General features: G+C 39.8%; 1 protein-coding gene across 2 annotated transcripts; it reads right to left on the bottom strand.

Annotated features, from left to right (window-relative positions):
* Nucleotides 1-1,362: 1,362 nt before the first annotated feature.
* Nucleotides 1,363-19,751, bottom strand: FASTKD2 (FAST kinase domains 2). 2 transcript variants are annotated; one of them, XM_032354554.1, is made up of 13 exons: nucleotides 19,620-19,751; nucleotides 19,253-19,370; nucleotides 17,620-18,440; nucleotides 14,409-14,512; nucleotides 13,646-13,754; nucleotides 12,999-13,122; nucleotides 12,591-12,730; nucleotides 10,890-11,062; nucleotides 6,974-7,137; nucleotides 5,790-5,993; nucleotides 5,310-5,391; nucleotides 3,793-3,907; nucleotides 1,363-1,559 (listed from the first exon to the last, which is right to left on the bottom strand). In XM_032354554.1, the coding sequence occupies exons 3-13, from the start codon at nucleotides 18,340-18,342 to the stop codon at nucleotides 1,440-1,442; spliced, it is 2,058 nt and encodes a 685-aa protein (XP_032210445.1). In that variant the 5' UTR covers nucleotides 18,343-18,440; nucleotides 19,253-19,370; nucleotides 19,620-19,751; the 3' UTR covers nucleotides 1,363-1,439. The 2 variants fall into 2 exon arrangements, with proteins under 2 accessions (XP_032210445.1, XP_032210443.1); XM_032354552.1 differs by lacking the exon at nucleotides 19,253-19,370.
* Between the last annotated feature and the right edge of the window lie 83 nt (nucleotides 19,752-19,834).

The raw sequence follows: 19,834 nt of genomic DNA, 5'->3' as shown, positions 1-19,834 counted from the left end.
TATTACCTGCATAGTCGTGGCAAATAATTTATCCTATTAGAGATAAGGAAATGAGGCCCCCCAGAGGATCCTACTCGCAGCTACACCTCCATAGTTAATTAAGGTAATGAAGAGAGCACAGGTGAGTACTTCGCTGGGTCTGGTGGAGAGCAAAGTGTCCAGGTCTGTGTATTTGGGGTATCTTGGTTCATCTGGGCTGATGTTAACAGAATCCCATCAACTCAGTGGCTTATCAACAATAATTTATTTCTCACAGTTCTGGACTCTGGGAAGTCCAAAATCAAGGCTCTGGCAGACTCAGTGTCTGGTGGGGGCCCTCTTCCTGACTCATAGGTGGTCATCTCACTGTGTCCTCAAATGGTAGAAGCAACAATGGAGCTCCCTGGGGTCTTTTATAAGAGGAGTAATACATATCATGAGGGCTCCACCTTCGTGGACTAATCACCTCCCAAAGCTCTACCTCAAATACTGTCACCTGGGGCTTAGGTTTCAACATATGAATTCAGAGGCGGGGACATACACAACCAGTCTCTTGCAAGGACGTAAAATCATACCACCTTAATATGGCACTCAGGATTCATAAGCGAAACTCACTGTGTCCACAGTGAGTCAAACACTAGGTAGACAGCTATACCGCAGATATGAACTAATATTTCAATAAAAGAATTAATAAGCAATTGAAAAACAGTCCTCAGGTCTGACTCACAACACAGTTCAGCTATATATTTAATCTAAAAGACTTCATGAAATGGTGGGAAATGGAAAGGGGAAAGGAATGATCTCAGCAATGGCGAAAGTGATGTTAGCAATCCAAAGCCTAATAAAGTTGGACTCCTTGACATCTCTGCACGGTCTCTTCTGTATCTCTCAGCGTGGCCCACGAACCACTTCCATCTCAAGTGCCTGTTGCGTATGCAGACGCCTGACCCACACCCATTCTGCACATGCTACTTCCATTTCTTCTTAACACACGCTGCAGTTCAAGCACTTGGCTAAACTGCCCACATGGTCAACAATGAAAAATGTGGTCAATGCCCGAGTCCCAGAACAACTTATGGTAAGAGTGCAGATGTACAGATATTGAACACAAGACCTTCCCAAGGTCTTGAACACCTCAGCCGCAGCCCATCACAACTAAGGAACCAGTGTTTAATGCATGAAAGCTAAAAAGCAAAAGTAAAACCTACAACCCACGAATCTGTCAACTATATGGGACCTAGATAGAATAGGTATGATTGGAAAAGTGACCCTTCTGGGGTCACCTTCAAAAATGCCAAGAACATTTCTTCCACTCTTAAAGCTGATTTTAAGGGTGAACTGAAGCATCACGTTCTGCTATGTTGAGCAGTCAGGTGAATTCCATTGACAACTGAATTGTAGTCTTTATTAAAATTCTTTTACAAACTTATGTCTGCTAATATGAAAAGGCTGCTTTGACTTTAACACGTGCTTTGCAGATTTATATCAGCAGTAAGAAAAGCTTCAGTTGAGTAGAGTTTGGTCTTCAAAAATGTGAGTACATCCTTCTTCTCCAGCCTTTCCACCTCCCAATTATAGACCTTACCAAAGAAAGGGGAAAATCATCAGTTTGCAAGAAGACAATGACATGTAAAATAAAAACTAGTTTTGAGATCCAAGCATATCAAAGTAACATCAAGCCAACTTTAAAAAAAAAAAAAGTGTTATCACTACATTTGTATCTTCAGGGTAAATACCCAGTAGTACAACTGCTGGGTCGTAGAGTAGTTCTATTTTCAACTTTTTGAGGAGCCTCCACACTCTTTTCCAGAGTGGCTGCATCAGCCTACATTCCCACCAACAGTATAGGAGGGTTCCCCTTTCTCTTCATCCTCGCCAACCCCTATCCTTTCCTGACTGATTAATTTTAGCCATTCTGACTGGTGTGAGGCGGTATCTCATTGTGGTTTTGATTTGTATTTCCCTGATACCGAGTGATGCGGAGCAAATTTTCATGTGTCTGTTGGCCATTTCGATTTTTTTTTGCAGAAATGTCTGTTCATGTCCTCTGCCCATTTTTTGATTGGATTATTTGTTCTTTGGGTGTTAAATTTGGGTGGTAAGTTCTTTATAGATTTTGGTTACAAGCCCTTTATCTGATATGTTACGTGCACCCGCATGTTTACAGCAGCAATGTCCATGATAGGCAAACTATGGAAAGAGCCTAGATGTCTATCAACACATGAATGGATAAAGAATATGTGGAATATATATACAATGGAATACTATGCAGCCATCAAAGAAAAATCCAAAATCTTGCCATTTACAATGATGTGAATGGAACTAGAGGATATTATGCTAAGCAAAGTAAGTCAATCAGAGAAAGACAATTATCATATGACCTCACTGATATGAGGAATTTAGGAAACAAGACAGGTGATCATAGGGGAAGGGAGGGGAAAATGAAACAAGATGAAACCACAGAGGGAGACAGACCATAAGAGACTCTCAATCTCGGGAAACAAACTGAGGGTTGCTGGAGGGGAGGGGGGTGAGAGGGATGGGGTGGTAGACGGCTGGGTGGCTGGGTTATGGACACTGGGGAGGGCATGTGCTATGGTCAGTGCTGTGAAGTGTGTAAGACTGATGATTCACAGACCTGTACCCCTGAAACAAGTAATACATTATATGTTAATTTAAAAAAACAAGTGTCGGGACACCTGGGTAGCTCAGTCAGTTAAGCATCTGCCTTTGGCTCAGGTCATGATCCCAGGGTCCTGGGGTCAAGTCCCTCATCGGGCTCCTTGCTCTGCCGGGGACCTGCTTCTTCCTCTGCCTGCTGCTCTCCCTACTTGTGCTCTCTCTCTCTCCTCCCAACAAACATACAAATAAATTTTTTAAAAATAATAATAAAAAATAAAAAACTTAAAAAACAAGTGTTATCTTATAAATTATTCATATTTTAAAGGTTTAGTGTGACTATGTGCTAGGATTGAAGAAAGCTCTACCAGTGAAAATTCTAAAAACTTTAAAGGCCCTCTAATGGGTGCAAAAACTCTTTTCTTGGGATAATCTTCCTGAGAATCCATATAATATCCATTAGGGGAAAAAGTCTTAAATAGTAGCCCATTAAGAGAAACATGCCATCGTAACCTCAATAATCTGCACGTAATCCACATTTGGATACAGAAGTACCATAATGAAGATGAGAATTTCTCACTTCACCTTATGTGCAAGACCAAGTGAGTGGCCTTTAGACAGACACATAGACAGAGAAATAGAAATATATACGTAGATAGACTCACTCATAAGGTGCTTGCTCCATAAGAGACATGTGGAAAGGCTGGCCTAGCAAAGCTGCAGGGCTCAGAATCAAAATGAGGTGTGGGAAGGAGGAGAAAGAACTCTCTTCTCACGCCCATCTAGCTTTTTCCAGTGACAACCACGTGACAACAGCCTCACACCAGCCCATGATCACACAAAGCTTTAATTCACATCTTTACTTCCCTTGCTCAAGAAACTCTAGAAATTGAGTATCATGTCATGGGTCTTAAGTTAAATAAGAAAACAAATTATTTACATTTTCCTCTTAACAAAAAGGAATAAATTTACCAAACGTTGCACTTATAAAACTCCTAGTAAATAATAGTTATCCGCTGAGCAGGAACCACTCATGCACAGAAATGTTCTTTTCCAAAGAAAAAATAACTAAGGTACTTACTCCAACACTGCCGACAATTCCTCTAGAGTCCTCATAACCAAGCTCAACCACAAAATCCCTAGCAGAATGGACATCAGTAACGGAAAAGTATTTCGTTTGCATTTTTTTCTTACCAAGATTACGTGAAAACCCATTATTTTCAAATGTCGCAATTTCATAGCAAGGAATCCTCTGGGATGGGCTAAATCCAAACAGTAAGCAGATCTAGGAACACACAGTACAGCTACTCTGAAAATGAAAATGCACAAAAGGAGACCCATTATTAATGAGATTACATCTACAAGCGAGCTGCATTCCTCTTTGGAGATTTCAACGTTGAGTTCTCTGCTGACCCCAGTTGTCACCGTTCCCTCCTACCCAACTGCCTCCACCTCCTTGTTACTTGGCCTCTGCAAATACTCCAGTATATGAAGGCTACAGAAACCAAAAGCTTCTAATAATGCTTTACATGATTATCTCTCAACCATTTTAAGAATGGCTATATTCTTGAATGAAATATCCAAATAAGAAAGCATTTTATGGCCTTCCTGTGTAGCGTTAATCTCTGATCTAAATATAATTATTTATGCTACTAGAAGTACTGATGTAAATAAACCAAATGGCAAATGCTCTTGTACATATTGTCTCCCAGAGAGAGAAGCACTTAAAAACCAGAAAGGAGAGAGCAAATACAAAGAAGAAAACACTAAGAGAAAGGCCAGACTGTTAAAATGATAAAATCTGTCTGTTAACGAAACGTGGAAGGTGTAATTTGTTTTTTCATTGTTCTTGGCCTTTTGGAAAGATTAAGTTGGTCGGAGGGAAAACAAGACCTTTGTATCGTTACTGTCTTCTGTTATACTTTGGCTGTTATCTGAGAAAGCATAAAAGAAATGTCATTTTTTAAAGGAATGCTCATTATTTCCTTACTTCGCCTCAGTACTTTAGGCCGAGAGCTACTGTGTTATTAGGCCCAAACAGTACAGTACCTGAAAACGAAAAATAATCTTTCACAGAGGTCTGGGAGAAAGCCTTTCTTTCAGGGGAGATGGGTAACGTGCATAGGGAGGGTCACAGTGAAAAAGATGGCCGAGGAACAAGCTAGATGAATTCAGAAAAGGGGTAAAGGTTACAGAGTTGGAAGAGAATGGAAAGGCATGAGCGGACAGAGTGTGAAGCCTTACAGGTTTCCAGCGTTTTCTGCCTCTCTCTACTGTAGTTATGTGCACATCCTATGAAGCAATGAGGACAGAAGTTCCTTGGGGTCACAATCCATGTCTGACTCATCTTTGTGTGCCCCGCAGGGCCTACTAGTGCCTTTCCACAAAGACTGACTGAACACGCGGTGTGAGCAACGGGACCTGAAGTATCCGCACCCATAGTTTCAAGCATGTTAACGTTGTTTTACTGTAGTACTCAGCTTTAAAACCCAATCTGTAAAAATTGCCTAGTTCATTACATGGCTCAACTCCAGTCCACTGTCTTTAAGGAACATCTGCATTTACACCTACGCAGTAGATTAATGGAGGAGAAGTCTCTTGGTATATCACAAGCTCTGCAGAAAAAGGTCTTAGTATTGTTACTGCTACTTAATATGAAGTCTTTGAGAATTAAATTCAGAAAGCTCAGCAAATGAATATATGTCAGCAACCTTTGAATATCTGCAGCAGAAGTTACTGCGTCGGAAAATGGAAGCACTTGACTCCTGTTAATATCCATTCTGACTTCAAAATCTGAAAGAAAACAATTAATTTTTTAAACATTGCTCAAAGTGATATTCAGTTTCAAAATATATACTAACGCTACCAATAATGATAATGGCATCAGACACAACATATGATGAGCTTACAATGTGCCAAACTCCAGCCTGGAGTTTACACGCATCACCTCATTTATTCATCACGAGAACCGTATGAGGTTCCATGACGCTTACTGCCAGTTTATGGACAAGGGAAGGAGGCGAGCACCTCGCGAACACATCACTGGCACGTACGGAGCAAGACTCCCAACCTGGCAGTCCAGCTCCGGAGCCAACACTCCACTAACCTGCCATGGAAAACTCTTCATCTTTGCCCGAAATAAAGGAAAAGAAGTAAAATACAATAGAGGAAAATCACAGAGACCCCCATACCGATATGATAATTATGTGGCAACTGTATGTCTTTTGAGAAGTATTCTTCTCCCAGAAGGCTACTTAGTGCGTCTGCCACCTTCACATTTTGATATTTCGTGGATGACCGTGGTGGCAGGTCGAAGTCTATGGCCTTGTGACATGGAATATCCAGTTTTAGGCAAGCAGCCAAAATACGAAGCTTGTGAGCATTGCTCTCATCACCTAAAAAAAAAAAAGGAGAAAGAAAAATATACAGTTAAGAAGAAATATTAATGTTAAGCTTAAGACATTGTATTAATGTACCTATATTGCTAATGATGATTCTTCTCAGGAGGAACCTGTGTCTCCCTAGTTCCCACAGAGCCTACATCGGTGCCCGGTATTTGATAATGCTTTAAAGTTTAGAAGATCTTTGTAGGTGACTTAGTGTAAACTCTTCACTGAATGATGAGCAATGCCCAGGAAGGTTCAAATGCCTTATGATTAACCAAAGGCCAAGCTGGGACTCAAATCCATGTTTCCTGGGTTTTAGAGCTGTTTCCCCCACTGTCACTGCCTTAAAAAATCAGCACGTGCTATTCCTGCTTCACAAGTTGACTCTGGAATTTCCTAACATTGTTTTTAAAAGAATTTAAACTTCTCTATTCTCAGACCCATTACTGAATTTTGTACATCCAGCCAGATATTGCTTTTCTTTGTAAAGACCCAAAGTCAACAATTAATTTCGTTCTAAGAGTAAGTTAAGTTCACTACTGTGGAAACTATCTGAATGCTTGATCTAAAAGCTTGTGTCCTCATTACAGGCCAGGAGTGACAAAGTGATTAGGGCTGCAAAAACTGACTTGAACTCAGCTCCAAAGGTGGTATGTAAGGATTAGGAAATACAAACGCCTCCGATCGAGGCATAAAGAACATGGTAAACACACAGCCTTTGCACAGGTGCAGATGGTACAAATAAAAGGAACAATGGGGATGTGTTTCTGATCCTTGCCTTCTATACCTAAGAGTCTGTCATTAAAGGAGGCTGCATAGGTTTGCTGGCTTGAAGCACTGACCTCTGACTTCACATTTTGGCTCCTTTCCTCAGTAGTATCTGCATGTTTTAACTAACTCTGCTCTAACAATGACCCCATTCAGAATCACAAGAAAGCTAGCTAGTGGGACTGCCTTATTTCGGTCACGACCATATACTGACATCATACCTGGTATCAGCAGCTCCTTGATGACATCCTTTTGGAGAAGTGGATTAATAAGGGCCATGGGGAAATGGTTCATCAAGCAAAATGAACACACAGCATTCAGTAGATTTTCAGAAGAGATGTTGTGAAGATAACCGGTCAGAGAATTAACCATAACTTCTTGGAACCTTCGAGGGAACAAAGAAAAGTCAGCTTTCAAATATAAATAGAAAACAAGGTTGTGATAGGGAAAGTGGGGTGTCAGAGAACCCATGGCTTTAAGGAGTCCAAAGAAAGGAAGTGAGAAAATCAGACTGGTAGTATCCGCATGTCTTTGAGGTCAGGTGCCTATCTCACAATAAATATAGGTTCTCAATAAATCTTAGTTGGCTACTGCTACATGTCTCGTACAGAGTAAATACTTCATAGGCTGTGACCCTATTTAATTACTATTAACACTTTATGGGTAGGTATTCTTCTCATAATAAAGATGAGTAAACAGGTTCAGAGAGGTTGAGGAACTTGTCCAAGAACAACCAGGAGGAAGGAGCAGAGACAGCATTGGAATGCAAGTTGTCAGGCTCCAGAGCCTTCTAATCATTCTCCTGAATTTTTACCTGTAAGGTCTGGAACACTCCCAGTTTTACCAGCAATTAAAATTCTGTAGCTATCAATATTCTGAGTTAAAAGAACTTCCAGCCTAATCCTACCATGCAGAACTAATGCTCTACAGTATGGCACGGCAGTTAAGCATGGATGAAGAGAGCGAAGATCAAATTACGCAGGGTCTCTTGCTCAGGGTGACATGATAATAAATGGCACAGACAGGCTCTGAACCCAGGTTAGGCTTAGGACATAAGCTATCTACAGTTCTGTAAGAAAAAAACGAGCGACATGCAAAGGACAGTGATGGCACACAGGAAAGGAAGGAGACAGAGCAGCTTTGCGGATAAGGAGAATTTCAGGACGTGGAAAAGATGCAGTGAGCCCTTGTGCACGACGAGGCTGTACAGGAAATGGCCTCAGGTCAGCTGGGAGGTCCCATGGGCAGCAGCGGATGGCTGAGGGACGGAGTGGGAGGCTGTGATAGGACAGGGCAGGACTGTGGGAGTTACTATGGGGTGGGAAGAAGGGAACAGGCCCCAGAGACAGCAGTGAGGCGAGAAAGGGTGGGCGGCAGAGGACCGTCTTTGGAGACTCGGGGGGGTAATCACCTCTCGGACCTTCTCATCCCACTTCTGTGCCTCCTGCTTCCGTTAACACCCAACTTTACAGCCTTCCCTGCACATGCTCTGCTCTTCTTTCCTCCCGGACAGGAATATGGTGTCGCTTCTGCTCAGAATCTTCTTTCCTGCTTATCTGTCTATGGTTGCCTCCTATCTCCCCACCTTTGAGGATGTGCTCAGGTACCACCTCCTCCAGGCAGCACTGCTTGGAGGTAGCCCCACATCACCAGGCTAGCGTCCTGGAGCATCCTTCCTCTACTGTCATATATTCTGCATAAAATCTATCACTCCAATTTTCATGCTGTCTTTAACTACCAAAATCTGTGCCAACCTCACCCATTACACAGAATCCTGGCAAAAAGGACTATGTCATGGGAAGCCTGGCTGGCTCGGTTGGTGGGGCATGTGACTCGTGATCTCGGGGTTGTAAGTTCAAGTTCCATGCTGGGTGTACAGATTACTTAAATATCTTAAAAAAAAAAAAGGATTGTGTCTTACTCATCTTCATCCTGAGTACCCAAGTACTTGGTATAGGTTTTCTGGCTAAATAAACCAATTTAGATGAGGAAGACACAAAGGAGAGAATGTTTGTAGAAAAAGACGAAGCAAGAGTAAGGATGTACAACAAGTTGTATCCATTAAATATGTACAGCTTTTTGCACGTTAATCATGAGATGAATAAATAAAAGTGGTTTTAAAAATCATTTCATACAGTTTTTAGTAAATAACTGATGGAGGAAGAGGAGAGGGAAGAGGAAGCAGGAAAAGAGAAAGAAGAAGAAGATCTATGGTGACCACAAGTAAGCCACAGACGTTCTGGAGTTCAGGAGCACACTGAGGCCCAGAGATTCAAATCTGGGATTATCTACGGGGTGGTAAGTACAGATCATGAAGAAAAAAAGAACTGAAGTAGTGACAGTTGAAAAGCTAAAATGTTTTCTTTCTTGGGTTTCAAACCCAGGAACACACTCTGGATTTAACAGACCCTCTCTCCCAGAAGCCACCACATAAATAAAATTATTAATGTACCACATGTGGATATACAATGTGCTAAGTAAGCCAAATTTTCTACCACTCTCTGCTAATCAACTTCTCAAATGCTCTGAGTTAGCCTGCTTCTAAAAATCCACCACTGCAGCCGAAGACACCATCATCCTCTCTCTGTCCCCTGAAGTGTTCCTTTGGTACCTCCATTTACTGCCTTCCTCTGGAAATCCAAGGCTTGACTCCTTAAGTAGTCTGGAAGAACAAGGAACATGATGCAACAACATGGACCACGCTGTGTCTTGGGATGGCCACAGTGAATTGAAAAACTCGTTAACCACCCAGTGTTTGTTCTCCTAATACCATGGAATCCGTGTGGCTGTTCCTGGAGTTCTACCTACCACTCAGCTTGACACTGTCGCTAAAGGTACATGGGAGCCAGCCTCAGAAGAAAACCAATCAAGGGGAACAGAAGACGACGGAATTCGGGGGATACTTGGAAACCTTCATTAGATGCCTATTCTGTGCCAGGTCTTGTGCCAAGTTCAGAATAACAAGAATCTGGGTCTGACTCTGGAGAGCTTTCCAGCTGAGAAGCAGACACAGGCTTTCTGACAAATAATCCCAGCTCTGTGTCAAGGTTCAACCAGAGATTCATATAAGGTGTGACAAGCACAGGAGCTCTGGAGGCAACAAGCAGGCAAGGCACAGGAAATGCGGCACAAACCAAGTTCTTCAGTACAGTGCAGGCTACGGCAGGCAGCTGGAGGCCAGCACTTCTTTGGGTACGTACTCCAAAGGGAGGGTGTGGGACCCAAACTCAATCAGATCTCCTCTTTTAGAAATCCAAATCCTGATGGAAACCCCAAGGACAGAATGCAACTGAAGTCAACTCACTCACTGGATGACGGAGACAGTCTGTGACTCCTGCCACTGAGACCCTCGAAACCGGTCTAGTTTATTCCTGTCATCCTGTGGCTACCCTGCAACTCTTTTACACAGATTCACCCACTTAATCCTCTTAAAGACTCAATGTGATTAGGAGTAACTCTTGTGTCTTCTCCCCATTTTAACAGATGAAGAAACCCAAGCACAGATCAGTGGCTTGCCAAAAGTTAAGTAGCTTATGAATGGCAGAGCCGGGCTTCAAACCTGAGTAATACATCTCCAAGGTCTGCGCTTCTACAAAAATGGCATCTTACATACATTTTCTTTCATTTTTAGTGAACTCAAACTGATCCAGAGAGGTAGAAAAGATGTTCTGGGTGGAAAGCAGAGGTAGGAAAGAGCCCAGCATGTCTGAGGAACTGCTGTATTTAGTAGTAGAAATGCAAGGTTATGGTTAAAAATGAAAATTATAGAAAGCAGTAATTTGGGACCAAATGGATAGTCACAATCAAAACTAACTATGAACTTAGGAGCTGAGGGAATAAGGTAGGAAAGTTTCAAATGAAGATCTAGGCTGAATTAACAAATAAAACCATAAAGAACAAAGAAACAAGCAAGACGACCAAAAAGAAAACAAAAAAACAAAAACAAACAAACAAACAAAAAAAAAACAGCAAAAAAACCTTCACAAATAAAGACTACCAAGCCTTGTTTCTTGATACAGGTGGCAGCCACGGATGTGCTCACTTGTAACAATGTATTAAGCTTATGATAATATGTAACCTTTCCTTGAAGTATGTTATGCGGCAATAAAAAAAATTTTTAAAAGAACAAGTACATACTCTGAGGTCTGGCATTTGTAGAAGTGATTGAGAGAAGAATACACATGAAGAATACAGATAATGCTTTTCATGTTTAGAGAGGCAGGATCAGCTATCACTTTCTTCATGAACACGTCCATCAGATCAGTATGTCGAAAGCCAAGGTTTTCAAATAAAATGAGGAGAAAGATAACCTTTAAAAAAGAATGAATTGAGGGAAAACATTTTAATAATTATAGAATGCTACCAGTAATTTTTTTTAGAGCTCAAAAAATTAAAACAGCAATAAAACTGTCTGGATGAAGAGAATATTCCCTAAAAAGAAAAATTCTCTTTTCCTCACAAAATCCATTCCAGCAATTCCTGAATTAGATATTAAGTTAATAAGCAACCCCATTTTATAAATGAGAACCAGGGCATACAATGGTTTCCATAATTCCATCTCATTTAAAAATAAATCCTTTCTTACAACATCAGATCTAAAAACTACCTTAATATACAATGGAATATTACTCAGCCATCAGAAAGGATGAATACCCAGCTTTTGCATCAACATGGATGGGACTGGAGGAGATTATGCTGAGTGAAATAAGTCAAGCAGAGAAAGTCAATTACCATATGGTTTCACTTATATGTGGAACATAAGAAATAGCATGGAGGACATTGGGAGAAGGAAGGGGAAAATGAAGGGAGGAAAATCCAAGGGGGAGATGAACCATGACAGACTATGGACTACAAGAAACAAACTGAAGGTTTTAGCAGCGAGGGGCGGGGGATGGGTTAGCCCAGTGGTGGGTATTAAGGAGGGCATGGATTGCATGGAGCACTGGGTGCTCTACACAAACAATGGACCTTGGAACACTACATCAAAAACTAATGATATACTGTATGGTGACTAACATATCATAATTAAAAATACCTTACATATACCTTTTCTAAGGTTTTTCAAAATGACCAACTCAACTTTGAACTATTCTGCATTCAAAACATGTAAGAGGTAATTCAAAAATTTCTATATTCAATATTGAGTTGTACAAATGAGAACAGAGATTAAATATACTGTGATTAAATTAAAATTTCCAGTTCACTTCTCATTTCCCTCTTGGAGACTCTCACTATTAGTATTTCTCTTTCCAAAACTGATTTCCATGGCAAACTCAATATGCACCTTACCCTCCAAAGTAAAGTGAACCTAGGGACTGAACACAATTACCACTGTATCAGTACAAAAAGAAGCTTTTACCAGCTGCTTCATTAGATGTTTCTACTACTAATACAGCCCCCAAATTTAAAGGTTCTTATTCTGGAAGAAACAAAACAACTTTCCATAAATAGAAGATAGACATGGTCACTAAGTAATGACATTTTACACTTCAAAACGCATAAGCCTGTCACATCATCTGTTTTTACTATTCTAAGTCTAAAAAAGAAAAATAGAAAGATAGAAATAATCCTAATTATCCAAATTATCATGCTATCTTTTAAAAAACAAACATAAGAACAAACTTTGGACAACATAGTTTCTCTTTCAGAAAGATGGTTAAAAGATTAAATAATATATTAACAGGAAACTCCTAGACAGAAATGATAAGGAGCTATTCTTTCAAAAGTCATTTCAACATTGGAATATTTTGGTCTCTTAACTGCTATAAAGCTGATACAGAAATACCCAGAATGTTAAATGAATTGACCTGCTTCTTGGAAAACTGTTAACAAACTTACTTGCTTTAACTTCCAGATGTCAATAGTCGTAGCCACATAATCTGCTATTCCCTTAAAAAGATCTAAATTATGGTAACGGAGGTCTCTGCAAGACTGCAATATGTTGATGAGTACTTTAAAAGGACACCCATGGATATTACCTTTAAAAATGAGTTAAATAAACAAACAAAAATTACCACATAGCTTTGAATGTAAAATCCAAGATACTCTACACTCAAAATGTTTGTTTCTTTAGAAAAATATAGCACTGCATTTTGTAAAAGACAAACACAAAAAAACTAAAGGCAAAATTAAATTTAGATCTAATCATATCATCAGTTATTTGTATAACAGTAAAGTTTTTAAAACAAATACAGTCCAGAACAGTAGGTCAGATGCTAAAAATCATGAAAGAAAAATTCCCCTTACCTAGGACCATCTTACTGCATTCATCCAAGAGAACAACAGAGCGGTGATTCATGGCAGCTAATGCCTCAAACATGTGCTGGCTATTCAAATCAGAAAATTTGTCTAATTCTCTCAAGGCTTTCATCTAAAGAAAAACAAACTTCAATTTATAATCTCTGGCAAAGTAAATTAAACTTTTATTTTTAAGTAAAAAGGATAAAGTTTGAGCAAAGTGAAATATACAGTGAAATATACAAAGAAATATACAGGTCAAATATACACATTTATATATACAGGGGCACCTGGGAGACTCAGTGGGTTAAGCATCCAGCTCTTGGTTTCAGGTCAGGTCATGATCTCATGGGTGGTGAGAGTGGGCCTGGTGTTGGGGCTTGACACTCAACGAGGAGTCTGCTTGAAGACTGTCTCCCTCTGCCCTCCTCTTACTCCCACATGTATTCTCTCTCTCTCTCTCTCAAATAAAAAAATAAATCTTTAAAACTAAGTACCTATTCATATATATAAATAAATACAAATCTATTTCTATTACTTCACTCTAGCAAAATTGAACCTAAAAGCACAACAAAGTCTAGGAACTAAGAGCAGATAATAAGAAAAAATTTTTTTTCAAATCTTACCCACTTTAAGAAAATTCAAAATGTGTTTACCTCCAGTTTCCTTTTAAGAGCAATTGGTGCATCTTTTCCAACACATCTTATCAGAGCTTGTAATGTAAAGACACGTTCTATTTTCCAGACTCGCTGATCAGCTAGTATCCTGTAATTAAACACAATAAATACCACAATCCTAAATTCTGAAAACCAGAAGAATTATTTTAGAAGTCATATGGTCGAGCTCCTATCTCTAGGCAAGGAAGATGGACCCTACAAAAATAATCTACCTGCCCAAGGGAATGTAAGTAGTTAAAGATTGAAGACCAACCTAGCACTATTTCCTCTCACATTATTCTACTATCATGAACAAACAAACCACATCAGATTATAGTAAGATATCCCAATGCATAGGCAAAGACAAAGGAAATTAAGTCTTATTCTCACTGACCTATGACATTCGATCAGTTGCATTAATTTTATAAATTATACAACTCAAGCTCTTTTTTGGGCCAGGTCCTTATCATGTAATCCCAAAAAGTACCCAAGTAACTGTTATGAGCTGAATACATGTCCAGATGCTCCCAGCCCACATCTGTTATAAGATCAATTTAGAATTCAGTGTCACCCATACTTTTTTTATGGTGGACACTAAAAGAAGCATTATTTCTAGTGATCCAGAATCAGGATTTTAAGTTTAATAAGGTATTAAAGTCTATCCCCACCCAAATAAGGCAAGTCAACTTTCACTGTAGTTTTTTATCTGAGATATACACGGAGGAGAGGAAGCCACATGAAGAAAGCACAGGAGAGTGCTCACCGCAATCCTGCTCGAAGAACGTCCACATTCTTACATGGCTCCATTGCCTCTAAAATAGCTGACAAGACTGAAAGACATTTCTCATCACACTCATTGATACGTTCCTATTGAAAAAATTACAAAAACACTGCAGATAAGCCTATTGTAGACTACCTCACCTAAGCAAAAGCACTGAAGCTTTCAATTAAATGATTAAGTATCAAACCAATAATTCATAGCCCATAATAAACATCTTTGAGAAAAAAATTTCATATGTAGTGAATTTTCCAAATAACCAATACACACTTTTACCTAACAACACATTTTTTACATTTACCATTACCACTGAAAACCCACTTGATATTGATTGCATTCCTCTGCTTCTGAAATAACTTTTATCAAACACAATTTTTACTTCTTCTTAGGACTCAAGCTCAGCATGAAGACAAGGGGTAATTTGTCCATTCCTAAGAACCTTAGACAGCTGTCCTCATAACTTCTCTATATGCTTTCCTGGCATCAAACTGTAACTTCAGTTGTGAATCTTCTGATCCACATCTGCTATCCATTTTACCACCACTATCTGAGTATCAAGGGGAGCCCAGGCTCCGATTTCTTTCGGATCTCTTGGGTTGAGGCACTTATCTAGATTCTAGAAATGGCAAAGGGCATAATTCAGAAAGTTAATAGCAATAACACAGCTTACTTAGTGCTCTACAGTTTAATCACAACCAATTCATACACCTCACAAGAGTAGTTGTCATCACAGGTGGGAAATTTGGGCTGAAAGAGGTATGCTCTTTTGCTAAAATGGCATGACTAACAAGGTACAAAGTCTCAGGTCAAAATCAGGTACTAAGTAGAAATGGAAAAGGCTGAAAGAAAAAGAAAGGAGGTTTTCCATAGCAATTCACAACATCCCATCAATATCTGCTGTGAAAGAAAGACTGTTTGGCTAAAAGGCAAATTCACTAATGACTTACTGACCTTTCACCTTTAGCTAAAATGTCTTTACAACATTCCAACAGGTCAATGAGACACAATCATACATATATATATTCTGATTCCAAATATTCACTCATACCGGACCAATGCAAGATGCTATGCTGATTTGGATACCTGTCCAGGATCTAGTAAAAGCATTACCAACCAGGTAGTGACTTATTATAATCACTTCTAAATAACTACATAGGGAATACAGTCTACCAAATAAACATGGATATATTGTGTGGTTTAAACGCACACACATAAAAATTCATTCTTATGAAGGACATATAGAAATCACAGTAACGTAAAAAGCTAAAGTTAAAAACTCATATCCTTAAAAACTTAATTTTATAATAGGACAGGACTATAGGGGTGCCTGGGTGGCTCAGTGGGTTAAAGCCTCTGCCTTCGGCTCAGGTCATGATCTCAGGGTCCTGGGATCGAGCCCCATATCAGGCTCTCTGCTCACCGGGGGAGCCTACTTACCCCTCCCCACCTGCCTCTCTGCCTACCTGTGATCTCTGACTGTAAATAAATAAATAAAATCTTGTGGGAGGGAAAAAGGATAGGACTATATATGAGATTATCCTCAAGAAATTTAAAAATTATTTAATTCTGATCACTGAGTCTAGAAATCTGAGATGTCCACCCTTAAAAGGTAAATTATTACTTCAACGGACTATCATTTCTTCATCACATCTGGTGCTTCAGTGAGAACAAAGAGGACACGGACTCCCTTGCTCGAATCTAAAAGTGGCTCTTTTAACCAATTTCACCCTTCCTCCAGTCCATTTCTAAAATATAAAGTTGAACATGTAAACACTTTGCTTAAAATACTTCAATGGATCCCCCAATGCCCATATGATAATTCCAAACTCCTTATGAGGGCATAAAAGGCTCTTTATGATTTAATCCCCCTCCTCCCATTTCCAGCCTCAGATCTTGCTTCTACACCCGGAACAGCTCCTCCCCAGTCAGAATTACACAATTTGTTCCCTACTCCCTCAAACACATAACCCCAGCAGTCTATACTTCAGCACCATTAAACTACTTTCAGCTCCCCAAACCTGCTGAACTTTTCTTCTGGATGGAGAGGCAATCCTCTTCTGCAAATACTACCCCCTTCACTATCCATTTTTCACTCACAAACTGCTGCTCATTCCTTGGATTCAACTTGGATATTATCTCCTACTGAGCTTAAATCCTTGTTCTACCATGAACTAGGGGTTTGTTAATTCACCCAGCAAATTAAGACCTACAAATATATTAACAGAAAGGTAAACTTGGGCAGGTTATTTAACCTAAGCGTAAATTTCCTAATCACTAGTAAAATGAAAGCAACTGTTTTAAAAGGTACACTGAGGATTACATGAGGCAATTCTGTTTTCGAACTATATACATATATCTCTGCCTCAAACTCTAATCCTGTATCCTCCTCCTGTCTCCTCTTCCCACCATAAAGGGGAAGAGGACTTCTAACTTCTTCTAAGTTAGAAGTCGGTTATACACTTCTACAAGATAGTATTTTCTTTCACTGTGCTAGAAGCTCTCTTGTGGCCATTATATTGTCCGTAATTATATTCCCTTGAGCTCAGGTCAGTTCCTATAATCTAGCAAATATCAGACTTACTAAATGACATTGGTTAGTTTTGCAATTGCCTACAAAATATGTCTTCTCCTTTATGGTATAAGGACAAGAATCACGTATCCTAAATCTCTCTAGTGACAAGTGTAGTAAATTGATACATAATTGACACGAAATAAATGTTTACCATATAAATAAATGAATTCACGAGCTGTTTGACGTTAGCCAAGTTGCTTAACATCACTAAATCTGTTTCCTTATCTGCAAAACTGAGGTAAACATTGACCTGGCAGGGCTACTGAGAGGATTAAGTAAGTAAAAAGGGTAGGTACTCAATAAATAATAGTTCTCCCCTCTTCTCTCTTACCCTCAACTAACCAACCTTTTCTTGTATATTTGATATCTCTCCTCATTTTAGTTTATTACTATTAGTCACCTCTGGCAAAGAAAAATGGTGCAAGCTTTCATAAATTTCCATAGCAAAAGGAAGGAAAGACCTGGTTAACTTATGGTCTCTAAATCATATATATGCAGAAATAAATATAAACTACCTATTCCACTAATAATTTCTTCCAAGGAGGATACATCTCTATTTCCCCCTCATTCTTTTAAGATGTGCCAGCCGTGTAAAGTGATATTTACATCTCTTTTTTATTTTACCTGGACCACCCTCAGCAAAGTCTGTATCAGCAGAGTGTTCTGAGGAATTCCAAGCTTCACCATAGCATGAAGACTGAACAACAGGTGGTCATAGTGCATGATCTTGGATTCTCTCATCATTTGTTCACACAGCTGATTAAATGCAGGGTGGTTAAACATTAGTTGCTTTTCAACACGCTTCTGGTCATCAGACATCCGTTTAGCAATTATCCACATTGCTGAAAAATAGTTACTACTGGGAAATGTAGGTTGTTCTGAAAACTTATCTAACACATCACTCAAAGAACTACACTCCTCAGTCAGCTTTTTATTGTTGACAGGGGTTGGTTTTGTTTCCTTGGTGAGCACATCTTCACTGGAGGCCTTATGATGAAATGCTGCCTTCTTCAGTGCATTATCAGAGTCAAGAGAGTGTTTTGAATCAAATGACAGTCTTCTAGGACAAAGCGTTCTGTTGACTGTAAGGACTGTTTCAGTGCCTATCCCCTTTGTTTGAAAATTATCTCCTGATTTAAAAATTAAGGCATCCTGAAACAGATGTCTAGCAGATGACTGCACTCCATTACCAAAGTCACTTAAAAGAAGGTTTCTTGGGTTCCAGTTTGAATAAACAACTTTTGGTCTGGAAAATCCCAAAGGATACAGCCTTATCGTTCTGCTTGTAGGAACTAAAGTACTGAATTGTCTGAGGTTCCAAAAAATGACACCTGCTCTGTTATTCATTGCGCTATCCACTCAAACACTTTCAAATCACTTTAAAGTAGTCTCTGATGCAATATCACTTCAAGAAGGAGTGAAAGAGAAGAAATGCCGTTGTTCTCCTGTAGGGAAAGGAGTTATAAAAGGAATAAAAATTAAAGAGAAATTTTTACTTAATGAAATGAAATGAACTTAATAGACACCGAAGTAGGAACCTATGGAGGAGACTTTAAAGATTAAAACGGTAAAACTACTAAGGGGCACCAGGGTGGCTCAGTCGGTTAAGCACTGCCTTTGGCTCAGGTCATGATTCCAGGGTCCTGCATAGAGTCCTGCATAAGGCTCCCTGCTCAGCAGAGAGCCTGCTTCTCTCTCTCCCTCTGCCTGCCGCTCAGCTTACTTGTGCTCTCTCTGTCAAATAAATAAATAAAAACTTAAAAAACAAACAGACAAAAAAAAATAAAAAACAGTACCAATATGGGCTTCCTCCACTTCTCTGGGAGAAGCCAGGTTACCTTGGAAGTAGTCGTTGTATAAATGAGTTTAAAAAATAAATAAAGTGAAATTACTGGTGAAAAGTGTTCCCACAAAGTTTCTTAAGAAAGGGATTTTATATATGATCTCTTTGATATGAGGAATTTGAGAGGAGGGTTAGGTTGTGGAGGGTAGGGAAGGAAAAAAAATGAAACAAGGTGGGATGGGGAGGGAGAAACACCTTAACAGACTCTTAATCTCCTGAAACAAACTGAGGGTTGCTGGGGGGTGACGGGGGTAGGGAGAGGGTGGTTGGGTTTGACACCGGGGAGGGTATGTGCTATGGTGAGTGCTGTGAAATGTGTAAACCTGATGATTCACAGACCTGTACCCCAGAGAAAATAATACATTATGTGTTAGTAAAAATAATTTAAAAAGAAAGAAAGGAATTTTATGTTACCATTGCTTTGGAGATGCCTTCAATGAAAAAGTTTTAACGTTGACGGATCCTTTTTATCATGAAGATTTAGCAACAGCAAACCCGGACTTTAAGAATATGGACTGGGACAAGTGAACCGCTAAGGAGAGGAAGCAACAAACCAAAGTGATGCTTGCACGCGGCCTGCGATTGGGAGGGTGACACAATCGGCCAGTACCGCCAGATCTCCTGAAGTGTTAGGAGATAATACTTCCCAAGCTTGGCCACCCAGTATTAACCCACCTCCCTAAAGTTAAGGCCCAAGCAACTCCTGAGACTCTTCTCCAAAGGCAAGAAGTCTAAGGTGTAGCACAGCAAAGTGCTCCGCCTATTCTCGTTGCCCACTCACCTGAGGTCAGAACCCCGTGGTCTATATAGGCGCAGCCATGACAGCTTTCCTGCGAGAGGGGAGTATCGCGAGATTTTACGGATCCTTCATAGGTCAAAAAGCATACGTTCGCGGTAGTCGGAGAGGTTTGCTCAGAGAGAAGAAAGTTTACCGAAGAGAGCGACTAGTTTCCTTGGGTTCAGGGATAGGGAAAAGCATGAAGCTTTTAAAGGCAA

Source organism: Mustela erminea, chromosome 8 (genome assembly GCF_009829155.1).
Source record: "Mustela erminea isolate mMusErm1 chromosome 8, mMusErm1.Pri, whole genome shotgun sequence".
Taxonomy (NCBI): Eukaryota; Metazoa; Chordata; class Mammalia; order Carnivora; family Mustelidae; genus Mustela; species Mustela erminea.
The sequence above is the reverse complement of the archived record's forward strand: the minus strand, read 5'-3'. Positions and strand labels throughout refer to the sequence as shown.